Source organism: Lepidochelys olivacea (assembly GCF_965140295.1).
Source record: "Lepidochelys olivacea isolate rLepOli2 genome assembly, chromosome: 9".
Classification (NCBI taxonomy): Eukaryota; Metazoa; Chordata; order Testudines; family Cheloniidae; genus Lepidochelys; species Lepidochelys olivacea.
In genome coordinates this window covers 32,767,958-32,791,187 of record NC_140419.1, presented here as the reverse complement: position 1 = coordinate 32,791,187, position 23,230 = coordinate 32,767,958, and the positions used below count along the sequence as shown (strand labels likewise).

Below are 23,230 nucleotides of genomic sequence, written 5' to 3'. Positions count from 1 at the left end.
GCTCCCCAGCTCCTCTGGCCTTCCCCCAGCCCTACTCTACTCTAGGTACTTTGCTCAGCTCCCAGGCAGCCAGGTCCTTCTCTCTCTACAGCTAGAGAGAGACTGCCTGAGCTCCTGGCTCACAGCCCTTTTATAGGGCCAGCTGTGGCCTGATTGGGGTGTGGCCACAGCTGTGGCTGCTTCCCCAATCAGCCTAGCTTTTTCTCTCAGCCCCCGCCCTCTCCAGGGGCTGGCTTTTAACCCCTTCTGAGCCAGAGCGGGGTGACTGCCCCGCTACAGTGACACACATGATATGACTGAAACACTATCATTGGCAGATAACTCTGAAACGATAGAAAATGATGGTGATCTTGAAGGTAGATAGTCTTCAGAATCCTGTATGTTGAGGATGGATTCTCCTAAATAAAATAAGTAAATGCAGTTATTTAATTATTATTAGCATACTGCTCATTTAATATTACTCATTGCATTCAGTGACATTCAGTACTACTTTAATGGTGAAATTGTAAAAGAAAGATCTGCCTATTTCAGCTATTTATTTTTTATCACAGCTGTATCTAAAATGATAGTACCATAGAGTAACAACTATGTTTTTTGCTCAAACATGAGAATTCAAGAATAGTCCAGAAGGAAGACAGGCAGTCCTGAAGAAAGAAGTATGAAATAAAAAAGTTTACCAACCTGAAGATCCTGCATGTTCAGACATGTTCCTTTCATCATCTTCAGTGCAGCTTCCTCCTGAGAAGAAACACTTCTCATGATGTTGTTTCATTTGGACAACTGGGCCTTGCATTTCTTTGCACTGTTTGCATTTTGCACGCATGCCTGTCTTACCCACAGGTAGAGGAACTTCATTAAAATATTCCCAAACTGGGTCTCTCTTACGGCCTGCTGCCATTATAGGTTTTCCCTTCTAGTGAGAGAATGGTATGGGAGATCTCAAATCAATGAAGGCTGCACTCAGAAAGACCTCAAGACTTCTGGAATATACTGCTCAAACAGTTTCACTTTTGTTTCTACTGCCTGTCCCCACCCTTCTCACATTTATCTCCGGACTTCTCCACCTTGTCCAGTTCTATTCCACCCCCAACAATCTTCTATTCATTGAACTTTTTGAAACTGCACTCTTTTTTAGAGAGAGGTAAGGGATTGACTCTGTGTACTCAAATCTGCAGAGGGGCAATAGGGTTGAGGTCTGTTATTTCTCATCTCTATATATTTATTTATTTATTTATTTATTTTGAAAACATTTGCTGTTAACAAGCATGTTATCTCTGGAGACACAAATCCACAGTTTGAGAACTGCAAAACTAAGCATCTCTGATGGTATGTTCTAGACTGAGCACTGAATCCCATTGGGTAGATAGAAAGATTAACCTAAATCATCTATACAGAAGCCCCTGGAACCCCATAAGATTGGGTCCCTAATCCCATGAACTGTTGAAACTCATTTACCAAACTTTTCTTAAACATTACATGAATATATTGTCTCATACTAGAGAATTTATAATCCCTATTCCATGTTGAGATATCTTTGAGCTATAATGTATCTTAATTAAAACTATGTTTAGATAGGTTTTTTCCCCTCAAAAAGCATTTTATCAAAAACTTTGTTTAAAAAAATTATTTATTTTAAATCATTGATTTTTGTCTACCCTATTTTGCTGTTAATTCATACAGCTGAAATAGCAGAGGAAAGAGATAATGACCAGGAAAACATCTTATTCTGGAAGTATTTTGGAATATTTCCTGTTTGCAGTAGAAAGCCCCCTTCAGATATTGATTGTTCAAGATATAAATTGGATATGATATAGAGGATAGTTGGGTAAAGATTTTGCATGTTTTAAAATACCAAACTCAGTCGAAAAGGAAAGCTGTCATTGCCTATTCCTATGTTGCTTACGGATCACACCAGTGTTCCAACTAGTATCTTGATGCTAACAATGGCTAGTACTGGATACTTCAAAGGAAGTGCAAAAAAGACAGCTGTGTAAGCAGTTATAGGATAACTTGCTTCCTGGAGAAATTTCATCGTAACCCCAAATAGAGGTTGTCTTAAGCCCTAAAAGATGAGGGTTCTTTGAAAACTTTTAATATGTAGTATTACAATTCTTAATTTATTACCTATATAAGTGGCTAATCTTTTTGAATATTGCTACCACAAGAGATACATTGAGGCTTGGAGTTCCACAGGCTAATTGTAGGAAGAGTATTTCCTTTTATCAGTTTTGCATTTCCCTTTTTTCAATTTAAATGAATGTCCATTTGATCTTGTATTATGAAACAGAGTGATTGGAAGTTCCTGATTTACCTTTATACCATTGATTATTTGTATAGTCATGTCTCTTTTAATTATCTCCGTTCTAAGATAAATGAATTTTAAAACTGAAATATCTCTTCATGAGAGAGTTTTTTTTTTTTTCCATGCCTATAATTATTCTTGGCTCCCATCTCTGAATCCCCTCTTTCTACTATGTCCTGTTTGAGAGTAGGTGACCAGAAATAGTTTTCCAGGTGAGGGCACACCATTCCATTTTATATACTGGCATAATATTTTTATATTCTCCCGCCATTATGCATCAATTTTTTTTAACCCTGTTGCACATTGAGCAGAGATCTTCAGTGTTGTCCGCATTGATGATCGGGGCTTTTTTATGAGCTCAGGCTGAATTTAAAACTCAGTAAAATATGAATAGTTCAAATTATATCCCATGTGAATTACTTTGCATTTATCTGTTACGTTTAATGGTTCCTTAAATAATTTGGATTAAGCACAAAGTTCCCTTTTGCTTTTGATTTAGATCATATTGTACATATAGCCAGACAAATCTTCATTAAAGTGAAGTTAAGGTTGTAGGCACACACCAGTGGGTTGCATGCATATTACCTTTTAAAAACTTTTTTTTAAAAACCCTCCCAAACTTGAAAAACCTCAAGTATTGAAAGATCAAGGTTGCACTTCTTAAACAAGGTGCCTGAACTATTTTCTCTGTCCCTGTACAGATGCAAGCCTACCATTTTCTCTATTTAAATACAGAGTATTAGAAACATTAACCGCAGAACATTAGTTGTAGAATTTTTCATGTGTACAAATCTCCAGTAGCAAACCTTGTCCCTTTACTGACTGCTGCTCTTTTACAAGTACTCTAACAGCATAATCTGCACATACGACGTTTACATATGGGCATAATGACTAATGTCACTTGGAGAATTGGCTGCCACAGAGTTGTAGAGCTGAATACATCCTGTGAAGAACTGAGTCCCCTCAGCACTTTGAAAGATCAAGCTTTTAATGAAAAGCAGGAATGATTTATTGTTTCCATATGCTGTTTGTCTAATCGTGAATTGGTAAAGCTGTGTGTGTACCGTGTGACTAAAGAAGACCATAAAATGGCACTCTGACAACGATTATAAAGTACTGTAATTTTGGTGGCCACTATTATTGTTGGATAAATTAGCATGTATTCTAGGCTTTTCTGAGAACACTGCTCTGAGAGATAGAGTTACGGTAGTTTGGGGACTTTGAAAGTTCAACCTTAACTTTTGTTTTTCTTTGGTTTCTGATGTTTTTAAAGGGTAATATGCACTCAAACTACTGATATTTGCCTGCAACTAGAACTTGGCCTTAACATTTTTATCCTTACTTTCTTTTAAAATGGTCCTAAAGTCTGCTGAAGACTTCAGTTCCTGCACACCCTAGGGTGTGGTCAATCCAGCAGACCTTAGAAGGTTTGGGGGGAAATGCCGCTTTGGTCTGCTGGCCACAAAGACTCCTGCTAACTACAGTGTCAATCCACCGTCTTGTGGAGGTGAGTTCTGTTGCTGCAGACCTCGTATGCGGCTCTCAAAGGCTTTGAGTTAGCAAAATGGGGGGAACTGGGGAGGAGAAACTTCCTACCTCTGTTTATGCTCCAAGCCCTTTGGCAGGAGTTGTGAGGAGTGAAGAATGTCTTCCTCGCTATATTACTGCCTCCAGCTGCTTCCTGGGCCACCTGCTGGAGCTGATTTTTTTTCTCCTGTAGTCTCCTCTGTTATGAAACTGCCCCCTGGCCTCCTGTGAACTGTCGGAAGTTCATCAGAGCCTCCAACCCTCATTAGTTTTTGATAGTTCCCTCTTCAGCACCCAGTTGACTTCTGAACCCGTGATGGTCCAAAATAGGTTTGTCTGCTGTGAACTGCTAGCTGACAAAAATGGGGTGAATGAGCCTAACTTCCATAACCCAGCAATACAAAACATGCTAGTCTTGGACCTCTCCCCTATGAGCAATGGTCCAAAAAGGAATTTGGGTCCATAGTTCACCCCAACATCTAGACTGAGGGTGGGCAATCAATAAGCTTATGCCTATGAGAGGGCAGACAAGAACTTAAGGCTCACCCTGGGTTCTTTCCTTCTGCAGATCTCGAGCAGTATACAGAAAAGTGGAGGGAATGTTCCCTCTCCTGCACAGATCTCCTAAGATCTGTATGAATAGGGCTTCCTTCCAAAAAGCCTTAGGAGGTCTGCAGGAAGCAAGGGCCTGGCCCATCCAGAAATTTGTGGCCCTGATAAGTTAAATTCTCTAGGGCCACACACTCTCCCATTTCACTTTATTTACGCAGACATTTTGGGGAGGCTGAACTACTGGTCCTGGTACAGTTGTGCTTTTCCCCACCCCAAGCCCCTGTCAGCCCTGGCAATGCGCAAGAATAGGTGTTTAGGGAGGACATGGTGGTATTTTCCTCCCTTCTTTCGAGATCTCCCAAACCTTTAGAATGGAACCAATCTTACCATAACAAGCCATTTCCACCAGTCAGGTTGCACGTTGAGCTCAATTTCTGCCATGGAAAGGGCATTAAATCCTTTTGTTTATTCATTTTAATGGAAGTTTATATCTCCAGCATCTTTTGACACCCTCTGGCAAGATCATCGGAGAATTGTTGCCTGATGACAAAATTAAATCAAATGTTAAGTCTTTTGGTCTTGGGTGCTAGATCTCAGTTGGGGATATTACTTTGTATCTCTCCCTTTTTGTGTGGTGGAGGGTTGTTTTTTTTTTTTTTTTTTTTTTTAAGAAAATAGTTAAAATTTAATTTGGAACTATATTTGGCAGCTCTAATTTGATCATAGTTTAGGAACTCCTAGTTGCCTTCAAATTTTGCAATAAAATTCTTCTTCATCTCTAAACCTTATTTTGAGGCAAATATATTCTTTGTGTAGCTTTGAAAAAGGAAAGGGCAAAGTTCTGACTTAAAGTTGTCCACTGAGTTTCAATTTTAATTAGGGAGTGGCTAGTACTTCTCTGCAAAAACTGAAGTGGACAATAAATGGTTACATTTTAGGCATATAGGGAGTTGTGCATCTCATTCTCTGTACTGAAAGTTTACCCTTGATGGCTTTGTTACCGATCTTAATGTTGAGCCTATGAAATTATTTTGAAAGGGTTTTCCTTGTAATTGTATGGAGTGGTACAAAACTGTACATTTTGCCCAACCTCTCATAGATTTAAGGAAGGTAGATTCTTAAATAGAATACAAATATTTTGTTAAGTTCAAAGTAATAACTCAGTTTCCCCAGGAAGATGGCCAGGTATTATATACTGTAACTGCTCTGGAGAGAGCCATTATAGCTTCTAGACATTATTTTCAAAGAGTATATATATATATATATATTTTGACCGTCTGAAGATTTGATATTACCACAGATGTTGCAGGTAATCACATATGCTTAGAGATCAAATAACTGATCATTAGGGCTGTCTATTAATCGCAGTTAACTCACGCGATTAACTCAAAAAATTAATTGTGATTAATCGCACTGTTAAACAATAGAATAGCAATAGAAATTTACTTTGGGATGTTTTTCTACCTTTTCAAATATATCTATTTCAGTTACAACACAGAATGCAAACTGTACAGTGCTCACTTTATATTATTTTTGATTGCATATATTTGCACTGTAAAAACAATAAACAAAAGAAATAGTGTTTTTCAATTCATCTCATACCAGTACTGTAGTGCAATCTCTTTATCATGAAAGCGCAACTTACAAATGTAGATTTTGTTTGTTACATAGCTGCACTCAAAAACAAAACAATGTAAAACTTTAGAGCCTGCAAGTCCATTGAGTCCTACTTCTTGTTCAGCCAATCGCTAAGGTTTGTTTACATTTACAGAAGATAATGCTGTCCACTTCTCAATTACAATGTCACCTGAAAGTTAGAACAGATGTTCGCATGGCACTTTTGTAGCTGATTTTGCAAGATATTTAAGTACCAGATGCTCTAAAGATTCATATGCCTCTTCATGCTTCAGCCATCATTCCAGAGTACATTCTTCCATGCTGATGATGCTCATTAAAACAATAATGCATTAATTTAAATTTGTGACTGAACTCTTTGGGGGAGAACTGTATGTTTCCTGCTCTGTTTTACCCACATTCTGCCATATATTTCATATTATAGCAGTCTCGGATGATGACCCAGCACATATTGTTTGTTTTAAGAACACTGTCACTGCAAATTTGACAAAATGTAAAGAAGATACCAATGTGAAATTTCTAAAGATGGCTACAGCATTTCACCCAAGATTTAAGAGTCAGAAGTGCCTTCAAAAATATGAGAGGGATGAAGTGTGGAGCATGCTTTCAGAAATCTTAAAAGAGCAACACTCTGATGCGGAAACTACAGAACCCAAATCACCAAAAGAGAAAATTAGCCTTCTGGTGGCATCTGACACCGATAATGAAAATGAACATGCGTCGGTCTGCACTGCTTTGGATCGTTGTCAAGCAGAACTCATCATCAGCGTGGACGCATGTCCTCTGGAATGGTTGTTGAAGCGTTAAGGGACATACAAATCTTTAGTGCATCTGGCATTTAAATATCTTGTGACGCCAGCTGCAACAGTGCCATGCAAACGCCTGTTCTCACTTTCAGGTGACATTGTAAACAAGAAGCAGACAGCATTATCTTCTGCAAATGTAAACAAACGTTTGTCTGAGCGATTGGCTGAACAGTAGTACTGATTCGACTTGCAGGCTCTAAAGTTTTACATTGTTTTATTTTTGAATGCAGGTTTTTTTTGTACATAATTCTACATTTGTAAGTTCAACTTTCATGATAGAGATTGCACTACAGTACTTGTATTAGATTAATTGAAAAATACTATTTCTTTTGTGTTTTACAGTGTAAATATTTGTAATAAAAATAAACAAAGTGAGCACTGTACACCATGTATTCTGTGTTGTAATTGAAATCAATATATTTGAAAATGTAGGAAACATCCAAAAATATTTAAATAAATAGTATTCTGTTTAACAGCGCAATTAATAGTGATTAATTTTTTTTAATCACTTGACAGCCCTACTTATGATTGTTTGTTTTGGTTTTTTTTTAAATGCCCCCTTGAGAGAAGGTGAGCTCTTGCATAAGGAATCCTGATAACTCTCTGAAGGACTGAGGTTGGATATTCAAAAGTGCTCAACATTGTCCTAACTTCCCCATTGACGTAAGTGGGAATAGTTTTATAATCACAGTTTTACCTGGAACATGGAGCAGCTAGTGTGTGACTTTTGGATTCTAGACATGGGCCCATATGATACCACAAAATACAGATATGTATTTGAACACATCCCAGAGTTTAGGGAAGGAGGTTGGACTACCTGTAGTCAGTACCACCCTCTTTTGAAATTGAGTGAGGTGTTCAAAGGTTGGAAACAAGTTCATTCAGTTCAGGTTTAATCAATTTTTGCCTTAATTTATAAATTTTCAGACAGTCATTATCACTTACAGTTTCTGATCATATATTTGACAGATAATAAACAGATAACACAGAACAGGTAGGGGTTCCAGTTACTCAGTTCTGGAGTACTGGGAAGCTCTCCACACTGCATGATGGTCATCTCAGTCTCTGGTCTAGTGTCCTCTGACTTGGGCCCTGTTCACTTGGTTTCTTGTACCTTCCCACATTACATATTAATTAGCTTTCTTCCAGTAAACCTATAACCTGTGCAATATGCGTGCCCAAGGTTCAATTTACATAGCATTTGCTATCCACGCTATTTTCATATAATCATGTCTTTGTCACCTTACTCCTGTTTTTCCTTTTTGGAGTTACGTTTTGTGTATTTTATTATACTGATTAGCTTCCTCTTATCTAAGTCTGCCAACACAATTCAGTCCATGAACAAAAACATCACTATTGTCCCGTCAGTAATTTTGCTTGTGCATTTTAAGGTGTTTTATTCAGTTTCAGGGCCTTGGTATTCAGTTGTTCTCAACAGGGTTCTCTAAGCTTTAAAACCATAGAATGTTCCATTGTATAAAATCGTTAAATATGTAAATAAAAAATCCTGAAACTTCACCAAAAAAGCAACTTCTGACCTCTTTCCCTATGTCCTTTACTATATAATCAGTTCTATGCTCTGATGAAGTTCCACGGTGGCTCTGACAATTCCAGTATCATATAGGCTGTGAATTTGCTTGGGGGAGGTGTGAAGGAAGGTAAATTTTAAAAGTGGTTGTACTCCAGGCATTTGCAATGTAGGAAACATCTCTTTTAAGGTTGTAACTCAGCTCTAATGTGTGTTAACCAAAGAACTTTAAGGTAGAAAGACTCTGGTTCTTTGATTACTAATTACAATATTTTTAATTTGTGTTTTCTATAAATTAATCACTGAACAGTGTATGCATTTTGAAGATTACAGTAATATTGCATATTCATCTCTTTATGATTGGAAATTTGTTGTTTTCACCTTAACTCTGTCATGTTTTTACTTGCAGTGTAACATGTCATAGACCTGGCTATAAATCTTAAATTTATTTAAAAAAAAAAAAACACACCATGTACACAATCTGGATGGCATAGGTCAAAGGTTTTTATTCTTATTTTAAATGTAGTTACAAAAATCAAATTGTCTGTCTGATTTCTCTAATTGACATTTCATTTATATTGTTCAGTGGGGGTGTAATAGTATTCACCAAATACAAATGAGCTTAAGAATTTGGGCTTTTTCCATTTGTAAGTGCTATCAGATAACTAAATCTGGCTGTTAAAAACTGATTAGTTCCCCTTGTGGATGTTAACCAGCCTGTTGTAATAGTCCCAAATCTTGGATCCCACATGCTCTTAAGTTGGCTGGGTCTTGACTAGGGATGTAAAATATTAAACGGTTAACCCGATAAGCATTAGTCTTACTGTTAACCCACCCTAACCCTGGGCCCTCTCCCTTTAATCAGTTAACTGATATAATTTTAATAATTTAAACAGTTAACTTTTTAAAATGATATTTACATCCCTAGTCTTGACTGAATCCAGTCACGTTCTCAAGCTCTGGGTTTCCTAGCATGCTCTTGGGTTGCAGATTTAGCAACCCTTTCTAAGATATGGGACTCTGGAGTCCAAATGCCTAAATTCTGAAACCAGTGCTAGTTCTCTGTATGCCTCCCCAGTTTGTTACATGCTCCCAGGGTTCCACAGATACAGTGGACCTTTTGGATTACTGTCTCACCTTTTGGAGACTGTGTGACAGTTAAAGCAAGTAATGCAGACTTTATAAAGGAATTTCTAAGCCAATCACACACTTTACTCACAAAGCATAGGAGAGAGGCACATCTATGAGAAGAAAACCAAAACCTATACACAGAGCCCTTTGAGTTTGCTCAAGCCTTCCAGGGTCCCTACACTCTTCTCTGCTTTTTCTCCGTCTTGCTGCCTTGTACTGGTCTTTTTTTTTTCTTAAAATGGCTAGTTTGAAAATTGAGAGCGCCTCCTTTGTATAAAGTTCCAAGTGTCAAAGTCTTCCCCCTCTCCCCCTCCCCAGTTTCAAGTCCTGTCAGATGACACATTGCTTAGTTACAGCTCCACCTGGGATAACTGGTGGTTCTGGGGTGCACTGTCCTAGGGAGTGTCCATTTGAATGGAATGCCCTCCAGGTTAATGACTCTTGATTGCTCTCCATTGTTAGCCCTCTGCTGACACCTCATGGAATCCCAGTTCAATATGGAGGTTAAAAGGCAACAGTGAAGGTACAGTTCAGTTTACCGTCAAAATGGCATTCATCAAGCAAAATGGGGTTTGTAGTTTCATGTATCAGACTGTCATACTGGCATTTAGGTAACACTTGCCCTGGGAAATAGTTTAACTAACTGCTGCTGGGGTGAGAGGGAGAACCTGTGCTTTTGTGAACCTCACAGAAAAGGTGAATGAGTCAAGAAGTGCATTTTTAAAAGGCATATATACAATGTTAGTCTCTGGAACTCATTCCTTCTCTGAAAACTTCTAATTTGTCAAAATCATTTCCTTATTTTAAAAAAAAAAACCCACCATTTTCTGTGTCTTCACGTGGGGCTTGCAGTGGATCACTGATAGGTTTGGTCTATGTAGTTGTACTTTCCATATGCTTTCTGATAAGTTTATCATTTTATATTATATATTTAAATAAGTGTATTAGAAGTGACCTACAGAGAGGGGAAAACTGATTTTGTTACATCCTTTTCCTTTTTATGATGTATAAAGAAGTGCCTCCCCCCCATTTTTTGTGTGGGGGGCAGAAATCTTGTTTATATTTCAACTTAGAAATATCAAGAACCTTATGTGTCTAGTCTTCCTGGGTTTACCAAAAGATGTGTGGTGGCCTTTTTCAAGTCTTAATTGAAGATGTGGAGTGGGTAGACACCCTTAACAAAAACACATTTTTTTTTCCTATGAGGTTTTTCTAGTTACATAGGTTAACCAATCGTTTTTAAACTCTCCAAATAAAAAATTGTATCCTCAGGAGATCAAGTTTTGTTTCTTCAGTGCTTGCTATCTCATCCTACTAGTTTTGCTGCTGCCTGTAGTCTTCAAATGTAGACATAATCTGAACTTCTGGTGTGCGGGGAAGAAAGGTGAAAAAGAACAATCAATGTGATTTTGTTTTTGGCTAGGAGACCTTTAAGGCCATCTGTATACGTTATAAAGAATTATTTTTTTTTTGAAAGGTGCAAGTCCTCTTTTGTTCTCTGTGGGTCACCCTGAAATTAAAATTATAATAGCCTCCAGTTTTACTATGTAAGGCATTTTTGGCTTTATAAACCACTTCTTTAAAATTAGTAGGTTTCAAAAGTATGCACAGGAGATACAGAAGTAACAAATTTATAATGGAACTAAGAGTATGTAAAAATACCCACATACCGAGTAAGTAAACTTAAGGTATGGAAGCTATCCGCTAGACTGTCTTACTTAGCACTAGTCTAAAAATTAAAATGTTCTTTTTAAAGAAAAGCCTTGGTATAATTTTGTTGAATATGGAAAGTACAAAGTAAAACTGTAATCAGTAAAATACTTTAAAACTGCAGGTGATTAGCTAATTTTTCTATTCTCAATCATTTGGGTTTTGATGATTATGAATTCTAATTATTATAGCTTGCACTTAAATCGTAACTTTAGACTGTAATTTAGATTTTGGTGTTAAAAATTGATTTTAAAAATCTACCCTCAAAATATGGTTGTACAGTATAAGGAGAATGCTAAAATTCCATACTAGATGGTCTATTTACAATTTGAAAAATGTCTTTCTGAGAAATGAGGGTGGGGGTGAAAAAAGTTGTTTAATATCTGACTTATATTTTGTTTTTCTTTAAAAGGACTTATGATTTCACCAAAGCCAGTCACTGCACTGGAATTTTATTTTAACAAGTCTGACTCCCAGTCATATGCAGAATACGTTTCTACACTTAAACAATTTCTAAAGTGTAAGTAGAATGTTTTTTTACATTACAGTGTTTGGACAGGCTGTAGCTATAAATACATTCAGTTGATTTCCTTTAGAGGACATGATCTGTAGAATTTAACATTTATTAACTATATCAGTGGTCTCCAAACTCTGGGATGCACCCCTGTAGGGGTGTGTGGAGAAATGTTTGGGGGTGGGGAGGTAGGAAGGCAGGGCCCCCCAGCTGTGCTGGGTCCCCAGCTTTGCTCCCAGGCACCAACCACAGTTCCAGCTGCGGCTCCCGGGCAAGAGGGGAGTGACAGAAAAAACTTGGGGACCACTGCTCTAAATTGTATACTGATTTGTTACGGTGTTCGATAGATTTGCTAATGTACTATGGCCATTCTGAACAGAAAGACTTCTACAGATCAGTAAAAGTTATATATTCTGCTTTTCATTCCTTAAATAAATACAAGATCCAGAGTTAAATGTTTGGTCAAAGTTTACCATGATTTACAGCTGTGCAGCCTTCACTGACGTCAGTAGGTAGTGTGCTTGGATAGCTGAGGAAGGAATTGGGTCCTCCTGCCACAAGCCTAGTTAAGAGTGACATTAAATTGGTTAAAGAAATAAACTTGCATGCAAACAATATGATAGTATTATTTACTTTTTATATATAATGTCATATTGGTGCATGGTATTTTACAGGTTTATAAAACATGACAAAAGAGATTACAATTGAAGTTAGTATGTGGGAAAAGATTATATTAGACAAAGGGTAGATAAATGAATAGCAAAGTTATTTGTGTAATATGTTTTCTGTTTTTATGTTACTTAGAAAAACTAAGATAAAATAATGTTATTAAGGTTTCTAAGTCAAGCACTCAAAAGTTAGGAAGTGTCAGAATTAAAGTTGTTTGTACAATCTTAATTTGGCCCCTTTGTGCATAGGTACCATGATACAATCTTTAATTACATGATCATGTGCTAATTTTTCCACAGGACTCCTCATTCAGTGCACAGAATGGAAGGTGCTCAATTAATAAGGCTATTCAATATTGTGTGTTCTCCCTGTTTTTCAATGTGTAGCCCATGCCTTATTTACTGCACACTAGTCAAACCTTGTTCTGAAGACTGAATTATTATTCAGGGCTTCTCCAGGAGCTCACTGCTATAGTATGATTGTTTCTCAAACATTAATGAATTTGTTTTCACATGACTCCTGTGGGATGAGAGGATATTATTATTCCCATTGTACAGATGGGGAATGCAGGTGCAGAGAGATTGAAATTAAAAGTATCTATTAGTTTTGAGTGTCCAATCTGAGAAACCTAGAACCTGATTTTTCAGAGTACTTAGCTTTATATGTCACTCCATGTATTCAAGCACAGCTTCCGCTGATGTCAGTTGGAGATGAGAGTGCTCAGGACTTCCACAAATCAGACCCCAACATCTCATTACCCAGAAAATGAGGAATACAATGAGTGACCACCTTTTAAAAAGTTTGGTTTAAGCCACTTGTATAGCATCCCATAGGAATTCCTGTGACAGAGACAAGGATAGGATCCAGTTCTCCAGGGCAGCATTTACCAGGACACAATGCTTTCCCTTTCCCCAGTCCCTTGCCAGATTCATTAACTACCTTCCAACTTCTGCAATAAATGAAGCAGGCGTCCTACACATAAGTCTCCTTTACTATACAGCCTTAATTCATCCCCAAAGCAGATCCATCCTGTGCATTGAATCAGGCAGGGGTCCCTGCTAACCTGTCTTTGTCCCAAGTCTTTCTTCCCAACCCCTGGCTCCTTGTCCCAGTCCCATTCTTCTTTCCCAGCCAATTCCAGAACACCACTCTCCTAATTCCTGTCTCCTCATTTGATCTGTCACTCTCCCCAACTCAGACCTCCAGTTGCCCCGACCCACATTTCCCTGTTCTCACTGGCTCCTAGTGCTGTTCTCCCTTCATGGATGCCTCATCCAATCTCTGTGTCCTCTGTCTCTCCCTCCCCCTCCCTCCAGTTCCTTGTCCCATTCTCTTTGCTCAGTCAATGCCAATTTTCCTCCCTGCATCCTGGACCCTTGTGCAATCTGTCTTCACATGCTCCTCCCTACCCTATTGGTTCTCAGTCCCAGTCTCCCCCTCAGATTCTCACCAGGCTTTGCCACTCCACCTCTAATTCGATTTAGATTATGCTCGTGTTCTCATTCAAGGTCAGTGCCTGTGTGAGTTTGTTCTGAAGGAACCAGTTTTTCCAAGATCATTTACATATCCAGCTATTTTGTTACCCCCATCAAAGACTACAAAGTATTTTGTGGTAAGAGATTTTCAGAGGCAAATGTCTTTCTGGGCTTCTACCTCTTGGATGGTGGAATCTGTCTGTGCAGTGGATGTCTTGTACAAAGCGTCTGTTTTTTGTAGTCTTTTTACTGAAGGCATCCCACTTCACTGATAGTGGTGCAATCCCCCAGAGATAGTATAGTGACAGTATGGGAATCGATTTGAAAGTCCCAGGGATTATCCTACAGGATTAATGGAGTTCAATATCTACGTTGTGTGCCTGGCTTGAACATCTCCATACTGGGGCACTGTACTCTGCAGTTGAGTAACACAAGGCCAGACTGGCTGGTCAGAGTGTTTTGGGGTCAGCTGGCCAGTTTCTGGAGTACACAATTCCTGGAGTTCACTTTTTTCCCCAGCTTTTTGATCTGTTCTTTGAATGTCAGCATTTCATCTAATGTGACCCCGACGTACACTGGATGTTCATAGTATTCCAGTATCCTTGGATGGTGCAATCATTGAGCACTAAATAAAGTGAATTTTCAAGGGAAAATTGGTGGAAGAAATTGAAGTTGTATGGTACACAAGGAGATTATGCTTGCTTGGGGGCTGTGTAGGAGAGAGTTAAAAGATCTTTGTAAGAGGAGGTCATATGGGAGCATCAAGGTTTGCTGAGTTGAAATAACGTAGTAGAAGTATTGGAAAACACTTTTAATCTTGTGGTTAACATGTAGATAATTTATGATTCAAACAGTTTTAATTTCAGTTTCATGTTCTGTTTAACTCTATATAATGAGACCCCTCTGGCTAGTAGAGGTACATATCTTTTATTTTGTTTAGTGACTATTCTTATTAGCATGAATAAGCAGCCTATCTTGTAAAGTTATGGAAACTTAAACTTTTTCACCATTTTGCTTAAAAAATCTTGAACCTTTTAAAGATATTTTTAGAAGTGTATTGGAAAAAAGTTGACATACTCCTGCATTTTGGTGTAACACCTGCCCCCAGCAAGCCAGGGTATTTTACTACCAATGCACTGCTTATCTGTTGCCTACTTTGGTGGGTTTTTAGGTGAACTTGAGACAGGTGGATGGATCAGCAACCCTACCGTCTTAAGTTCTCTACTTACCCATTTACGCTGCTGCCACCTGCACTACAGTTGTTAAACTGGGGGGGGGATAGCCGAGGGGCAATCTGCCTGAATCCTGTCCTGGAGGTAGTATTTACAGGGTAAAAAAGTTGTTCATTCTTCTCATTGAATCCTTTGCTCTGCTGAGACTACCAACAAGAATGCCATTTGAGATGGTGGCTTTTGAATTTGTCATCTGAGTTGTGTACTTGAATACTCTCAATTTAAATAAAAAACAATTGTACAGTAGTTCTAGCATTTAGTTCACATTAAATTAAAACATTCCCGAGTCTAGTGCGTCTCAGCTTGAATATGCCCACTGCCATAGAACTGTTTGGTTTAAAGAGCTGTTTCTGTGATAATGGTGAAGAATGTATATCTTCAAAGACTGATACTTGCTGCTAGTTGTGCTAGGGTTTCCAAAACTCATAGCATCTAAATTTAAAAAAAAACCAACCAAACCCAAAAACCCCACCTTTCAATTTACTTTGCACATTTGCTTTCTGTGGTTTCAGCAATAAATGCAGCTGTGATCAAATTTGCGAGCACCACCAAAATTGGACCAATAGCTAACAGGAAGAGAACAGAATCCAATTTAGTGACCTATAGCTGTGCTTCTCAACATCTTAAAATGCAGTCCACATCTTGACGATTGCTTAGGGACTGTGGATCCTTAATAGCCCCTCTTTGGAATCTCTTTAATACATGAACTCTCTAACGGATCACACCACCTTATCCTTATGATCCCCCTTACCTTTTGGAGCAATCTGACGTCAGCAATCAGGGTCCCAGAAGAGTAGGAGTTTCTCTAAGGAAGCAGAGATCTTTGTTACAAAATATGATTTCTTGTCCCTTCTGAGAAGGCTAGCTATTCATGTGTACCTGTATCTCGACTAGTGGCTAAGCAAAGGACCAGTCATCTTAAAGGGTACACACAGCACTCAAGATAGTCTGACAGCTGTCCTAGACTTTGGGCTTAAGTATTCACTTCAAGCCTCCAAAGTCCACTTCCACAATGATACAGGTGTTGGAGTTCATATGTATAACTCTGAACTCTAGATTTAATGATCGTACATCTTCAACAAGAACAAATTTCATAATAAGTTTTAAATTATTCTTAAGCTTGGGTCAAGACCTCCAAATGACTGCAAGATATTCTGCCTTAGACTGCTGGGCCTCATGGCCTCTTGCACTGGGTAACTCTACCAGCCAGAACCTTGAATGGAAAGAGATAAGTGCTGGTTGAAACTGCACCTCTCCAGATTGTCATGTATGGTCACAAATATTGGGTGAATGCTGTTATCCAGAAGGTTCTGAGATTCTGTGGCAGGAGTGCTTACATCACCCAGAATTTGGTCCATGACAAGCTATTTTGTATATTGGCCTTTATTATTCATATGTCATATGACCAGGACCCCATTGTGCTAAGTCCTGTACAAACACAGAACAAAAAGACATTCCCTGCCCAAAGGAACTTACAGTTGAAGTATAAGACAACAACAAATGGATACAGAGGGGGAGTACAAGGATACAGACAATATTGATCAGCATGATAGGCAGGGGTCTCTGCATACCTAAACATTGTCAAGTTTTTTGTAGGTGTCATAGCAAAGGAGAGTTTTGAGGAGGAATTAGGAGGTATATAATGAGGTAGATTTGCTTATGTTTACCGGGAGTGCCTCCCCAAGTGTGTGGAGCAACATGGAAGAGAGCATGAAAGTACTTGTTTGAAAATTTAACAAGTGTGCAGTGGAGGCTGGCATCATGGGCCGATTGGAGGTGATCATCAACTGCTCGATAATGAATGAGATGATAGATAGGGTGGGGATTGGCCAAGAAGGGGCTTCAAGGTAAATGCAAGCAGTTATAGTTGATGCAATGTAGAAGGGGGAGCCAGAGGAGGGATTCAAAGAGAGGGGTTACATGGTCAAAGCATGGGCTAGAAAAATGGTCTTTGCAGCAGTATTCTAAATGGATACGAGCCAGGCAAGACTGCATTTGTCAAGGCCCTGGGAAAGGGTATTGCAGTAATTGATATGAGATGTTGGAGACTTGGACCAGAGTTTCCATCTTTGGATGGATAAGAAAGGTCATATGATATCTTAGATCAGAGGTAGGCAAACTACGGCCTGCGGGCCCCTCCTGCCTGGCTGCTGAGCTCCTGGCCCGGGAGGCTAGCTCCCGGCCCCTCCCCTGCTGTTCCCCCTCCCCTGCAGCTTCAGCTCACTGGGCTGCCAGCGTAGTGCTCTGGGCGGCAGGGCTGCGAGCTCCTGGAGCAGAGCCTGGCCTGACCCGGTGCTGTGTGGTGGCATGACTGGCTCCAGCCAGGCAGTGTGGCTATAGTGCCGCCAGCCACCGGTGCTCCAGGCAACGCGGTAAGGGAGCAGGGGGAGTTGGGCAGGGGAGTTCGGGGGTGGGGATGGGGTCAGGGTGGTCAGAGGGCGGGGAAGTGAGGGGTTGAATGTGGGCAGAGGTCCCAGGGGGAAGTCAGGAAGGAAGGGGGGTTGGATGATGTGGTGGTGGGCAGTCAGGGGCAGGGGTTCCAGGGGGGGGGCAGTCAGGACAGGGAGAAGGGGGGGTTGGATGGGGTTCTGGGGGCCGCAGGGGGGCTGTCAGGGAACGGGGGGGTTGGATGGGGCAGGAGTCCGGGGGGGCCATCAGGGGGCGAGAAGCGGGGGGGGGCAGATAGGGGGCGAGGGCCGGGCTATGCCTGGCTGTTTGGGGAGGCACAGCCTCCCCTAACCGGCCCTCCATACAATTTCTGAAACCCAATGTGGCCCTCAGGCCAAAAAGTTTGCCCGCCCTGTCTGAGATGTTATGCAGAAAGAGTTAGCAAGATGTGAGGACCTAGAGGAAGATGTGAGTTAAAGATGAAACCTGAGTGTGAAGGCAGGGTGATGTCCACAATAATTGAGAAAGGACCTAGTAGAGGAGGGCTTTGGGGGAAGATGTCTTGTTTCCAACTGTTCAGCAGATCAGATTACCTTGGTTGTGGTTATAAGTGAATTTCTGCCTTCCTTGATATATCTGGTCTTTGCCAGGAGCTATGCCTGCTGCCCTTGTTAAGGGTAGTAGAACTGAAGTTTTTGATAGCAGTAATGTCAACCACTAGGAAGAATTTTATATCTTCTGATTAATTTTACTACAGGAGAAGAGTAATGTAGATTTTGTAGGTCCGTTTCCCCAGAATGGATCATCCTTCCATTTTATGTTACTTCTGCTCAGTTTACACCTGTCGCCTCATTTCTAGAGAAATGGAAAGGCTTGGCAGTTTCTGGAGCCATATCTATGTGAAAAGAGAACTAGGGGGACTAATTTGGCATCTCAGTAATTTAATGAATAGAAAACTTCTAGCACCACCTGTTGGTGACAAAAATACCTGCAAATAGTTTTTGCTGTCTTGCATAATAGGAAAGGTATAGTGGGAAAATAACAATTTTATTTTCAAGCTGAAAACCTTACAAATTTATGTAGAGATAAGGGACCTTGAGAAGTAGTTTACTATAGGGTTGTGTGCTTATTGGTTGCATGAGTATGTTACACCAATAGATTTAGATTTATTTATTTATTTATTTATTTATAGCATATGATGATTCAGAACAATCCAGAAATATAGCATGTACCGCAGGAAAACTGTTTGAGCAGAATGAAGATCGTGCTGTTAAACAGGCATGTCAGTTTAATCGCACTAAGCTTGGATCATGTTCTGGAGTAGAAGATGACACTTTTGGCTATGCTAAAGGAACTCCATGTGTGCTTGTGAAAATGAATAGAGTAAGTGCACAGACTTTTTTTTCTGGTTTTCTTAAGTTTAAAACTTAGTTTTCTAACTAAAACTTTATGAAAATTTCTTCCAGAGAATGGCTTGATTATTTGTCCTGGCTTTTCCTTCAGTTTCCTTCTCTCTCTATAAAACAATGTAACTTACTGAAATAACTAACAATTTTGCTTTAGGGATGGGGTGGGGACAAGTTGTTTAAATCTCTAAAACTTAAGAATATTGGCTTTGTTTCCATGGATCAAAACTGGAAGCCCAGTTTTAAATACAAGGGTGCTACTCTTACCTTGTAAAAGAAAAAGCTCAGTGTAAAATTAAATTTGTTTACGTTTCCAGAATGCAAGTATGAACCAGAATGTAATGGTGCTTGCTTTAACTTTTGAAAACAGTTGTGTTGAAAATGTTATTGCGGGGTGGTGGTGATAAAATATTTTACTCTTTGGTAGCTGACTGCATGTTATATGATATGTTGCCTGGACATAACACCTAGATTCAGCCATTAATCTTACATGCTTAATTTGGAATAGTCAACTGCTACTGGCTGTGGCTAGTGGAACCATTTTGAGGAGCACTTTAGATCTTAGTATGGTTCGAGTCCATGGCACTATGTCAAAATGGTACCTTCTTACTCACCAGGTTTGGTCCCGGTGTGTATTTAGTCATATTTGCTTACTACAGTAAGAAAATAAGCTTGTGGAGTTTTTGCTATTTTCATTCTTCTTTATGCTCTTCAGAAGGAATGTAACTAAAGAGTGAACAATGGATTCTATTCTAGTCTTGTGCATCAACAAATTTTTTTACTAAGGTCTAATTAATTACACATGTGCAAGCCTCCTGAAGGAAATGAAACTGTCCAGCTGTAACTGAAGGTCTGAGCTAACTTCAGAGAACCTTTTGTTGGTAACAATGCCTGAGTTGGAAAGAACCCAGTTTTTATGCTCTTTTACTAGGGCTGTAGACCTGGAAACTGGAGACTTAGTTGCCTATCAACTGAACACGTTTAATAGAGAAATCCTACCATGATAACCAGGGAAACCTGTAATACCATTTTTATTGTCATAGTCAAAGTGTAATTGCACGTTAAATGTCTCCCGTACATTAATATGTTTTTAAAAAATCAGCTTTGTACAAGTCCCACAGAAAAATAGCTGTTTATGGAGATTTTTCCCTTTCTTTAGATAATTGGATTAAAGCCTGAGGGAGAACCACATATACAATGTTCACCTAAGGTGAGTATTGAATAAAGATAAGTATTTATGGCCATTTTCCTTTATGTTTAAACAGAGAGAAAAGCAAGCATAAGTGCTAGAAGCAAAGATTTTTAACTTCATTTTTTCTTTGAAACTTCCATTATTTTTAAATCCACATTTTGATTTCTTTTGATAGCTATATCTGTTTTGTGTTCATGCAGGTTAGTGCTTCAGTATGTTTTAACTTTTTCATAAAGGTACCTTTTTTATTCTATGTCAGTTTAAAAATTGTTCTTTTGTTCTTTCATGTGTCATATCATTAAGACTTATGTGAAAATCAGGTAGGTTTGACAAAGCTGAAGACAAAAAGGATACATGTGATTTCTTGTTCATATTGAAATATGTTTTGTTTTTGTTTTTTACTTCAGTACAAGTTGTATTTTGTTTTCCCATTTCATAACCAATATTTTTGTTTTTCTCTCCATGCTGCAAATGCATCTTAGACAATTTATATAATGATGGGTAAGAGACAAGTGGGAGTTCTAAAATGGTTAATGTTCATAAAGTAAAATTTGTTCATACTTGATTTGAAGACAGCTTATAATATCAACAGATCTATTCATGTTTATTGTATGGCTTAGCATGTGTGAAGAGTTTCTTGCAGTCCATATTATTTTATTGATCTGACTTCTGCATATGTTTTCCCAACTCCACATTTAAAAAAAAACAAAGTATTTGGTTTAAAAAAGAAGCTTCTAAAGATGGTCATGTGATTCAGTGGCCAATGCAAGGGATTGAACCCAGGAATATTCTGGCTTTGAGTCTAGGTTGAGTTAGTTACTTTGAGTGCTTTTATCCCTTCTTTCTTCCTCCTCTTCTATCTACCCTCTCTCCCACACTATTTGACTGTGAAAAGCTCCAAATCCATTCCCCCCCCCCGTACGGACGAAGTGGTATTGACATGCATGAGAACTTTGCAGACTCCATCATGATGTACATTTGTGGTGACCCACTCTTCTTCAGTCATCAGGGTGTTTGCGTGTTGGCAGGAAGTGAGGGTATTACTAATAGAAGTATAAATTGTGCAGACTTACACTCCATCTGCAGTAGCAGATGCAAAATGACTGAAGGTGCCCTGCATTCTTCCTCAAGTTTAAAGGTGTGTAGGAGGTTGTTTTCCTCTCCAACCCCATGTAGTTTCCCCTGTTCAAAGTATTTTTACTTGAATTTTTCATAAAGAATATGCTTTTCACCTTATGAGACTTGGGGCAACTCGCTTTACCTCTTTGTGCTTCTGTCGGCCCAGCAGCCAATTTGAAACTTGCCTGTAAAGCCAGGATTGCACTAGAAAGCAGAGGTTGCATCTGGGTTGAGCTTTCCTTTGCCAAAGACAGATGTCTAAAAACAGTGTGGTGTACTATGTGTTGGATGTTTAACTTCATGCAGCATTATGGGTATATTGGTAACTGCTGTAAACTTCAAAATATTTGAGAGTGATAAAAGTAAGCTGTCTCTTGAATGTTGTGTGATTAAGCACAAATCCCATTATCATGCTGGTCCAGATAAAATTTTCTATCTAGCTTTGGATCTGCTCTTTATCAGTCTTCTGCCTGCTTTTTCCTCACTTACCCTTTAAGTACGTGAGAAATGTGTAACTAGTCTTAGATGGAGTTCTGTGGGTGTAAATATGAACAGGATTTAGACTACTGTCTTTGCCTCCTTGCAATACAGTGTGAGTCCTTGTAAGTACAATCTATTCAGATTGTTAAAGGACGTCATCTATGTGAAATCTGTAGTGAAATTAAATTTAAAAAAATAAGTTTCAGGTACTACACGTGTGGCAAAAATTGTCAGGAGGACAGATGTAGTACTTGAAACAACCTAACTTTTTTTCAAATTGACTACAGATTTTAAATAGATACCCTTTTAAGAATTTTACTATTAAGTATTTCTCTCCCCTCCATTGCTTTGTGAAAGAGTCACGCAAACACTGGAAACCACTCTATAGGGGGGTGACTTATTTATGAAGTGCTGTAAAATGAATATAGTAAACTGAAAGACACTTTTTCTTGTCTTTCAGTTGTATTAATTTTTAGTGTCATTTATAAAAAATAGTGTGACAGTTTTTCAGGTAGAATTGTGACTTTCAAATTGTTGTTCCTTAATACACCATGTTCTGGTTGCTTTCGTCTCTTTATTTAGTTCTTTAGCCTTTTGCCAGAGATATTTAGCTTTGTTAGTCAGAATAGCTTTTGCAGCATTTTCTTTCCTTTACCTTAAGCTATATTGTTTACATATATTATATTGTTGGCTTTTAAGGAAATATTAGATGGGGGGGGGGAAAACAAAACACACAGGTAAGAGGGATACACAGGCACATATAGCACCCAGGCATACACAGCATATACACTCCCTTCAAAATGTATCATTTTAATCCAAAGGTATTCAGTTATTACACTGCTTGCAGAGTGATATGACTATTACTTTTCTAAATTGCAGAAAAGAATAAAAAAGGTGATGAATGAATTACAGAAGAGTTGAATGAGTAGGGTTGCCTTCCCTTGCTGATGTCAACATAACTAGGATTTTAAGGTGTATGAGGCGAGTTAAGCTTTTTTTACAGGGCAAAATTTTACTAATCATCGTTGATCTTCCTCTTATCACCACATGTCAATTTGGGTAACAAGATGAGCTGTGATTGTAGATGATATCTGGATTCCCACTTAATCTAATTGTAGGATTACAAGTCATTCTTAACAGCATTTATCCCAAGTTCTGCATTTCTTCAGGACACAGTACATCCTTGTTTTCACTTCTGCAATAATATTCACTGTATTTGGAGGCAATCCTAGTCTAATATCGGGGGTATCTATTTTGTATTTTGCAAACTATGGGCTGATTATTAGGAGTGCTGACCAACCACAAATCTCCGCTGAAGCTGTTGGTGTTAATCATCTTTGAAAACCAGGCCACTGATGAACTCAGGGTCTAGAACAGGGGTGGGCAAACTATGGCGGGGGCCGCATCCGGCCCTTCAGACATTTTAATCCAGCCCTCGAGTTCCTGTCAGGGAGTGGGATCTTGGCCTTGCCCTGCGTTGTGTATTTTGTGGCTCCGCACAGCTCCTGGAAGCAGCACCATGTCCCCCCTCTGGCTCCTAAGTGTAGAAGTAGCCAGGGGGCTC

At 39.0% G+C, this 23,230-nt stretch overlaps 1 protein-coding gene across 1 annotated transcript in view; it reads left to right on the top strand.

Moving 5' to 3' along the window:
• The window catches only part of ATP1B3 (ATPase Na+/K+ transporting subunit beta 3), a 54,074-nt gene that overhangs the window by 18,410 nt on the left and 12,434 nt on the right, over positions 1 to 23,230 (top strand). Inside the window, exons 3-5 of the mRNA XM_084638292.1 lie at positions 11,604 to 11,711; positions 18,662 to 18,852; positions 20,035 to 20,085. Coding sequence (XP_084494418.1) covers positions 11,604 to 11,711; positions 18,662 to 18,852; positions 20,035 to 20,085 — 350 coding nt within the window. The remainder of the gene's footprint in view (positions 1 to 11,603; positions 11,712 to 18,661; positions 18,853 to 20,034; positions 20,086 to 23,230) is intronic.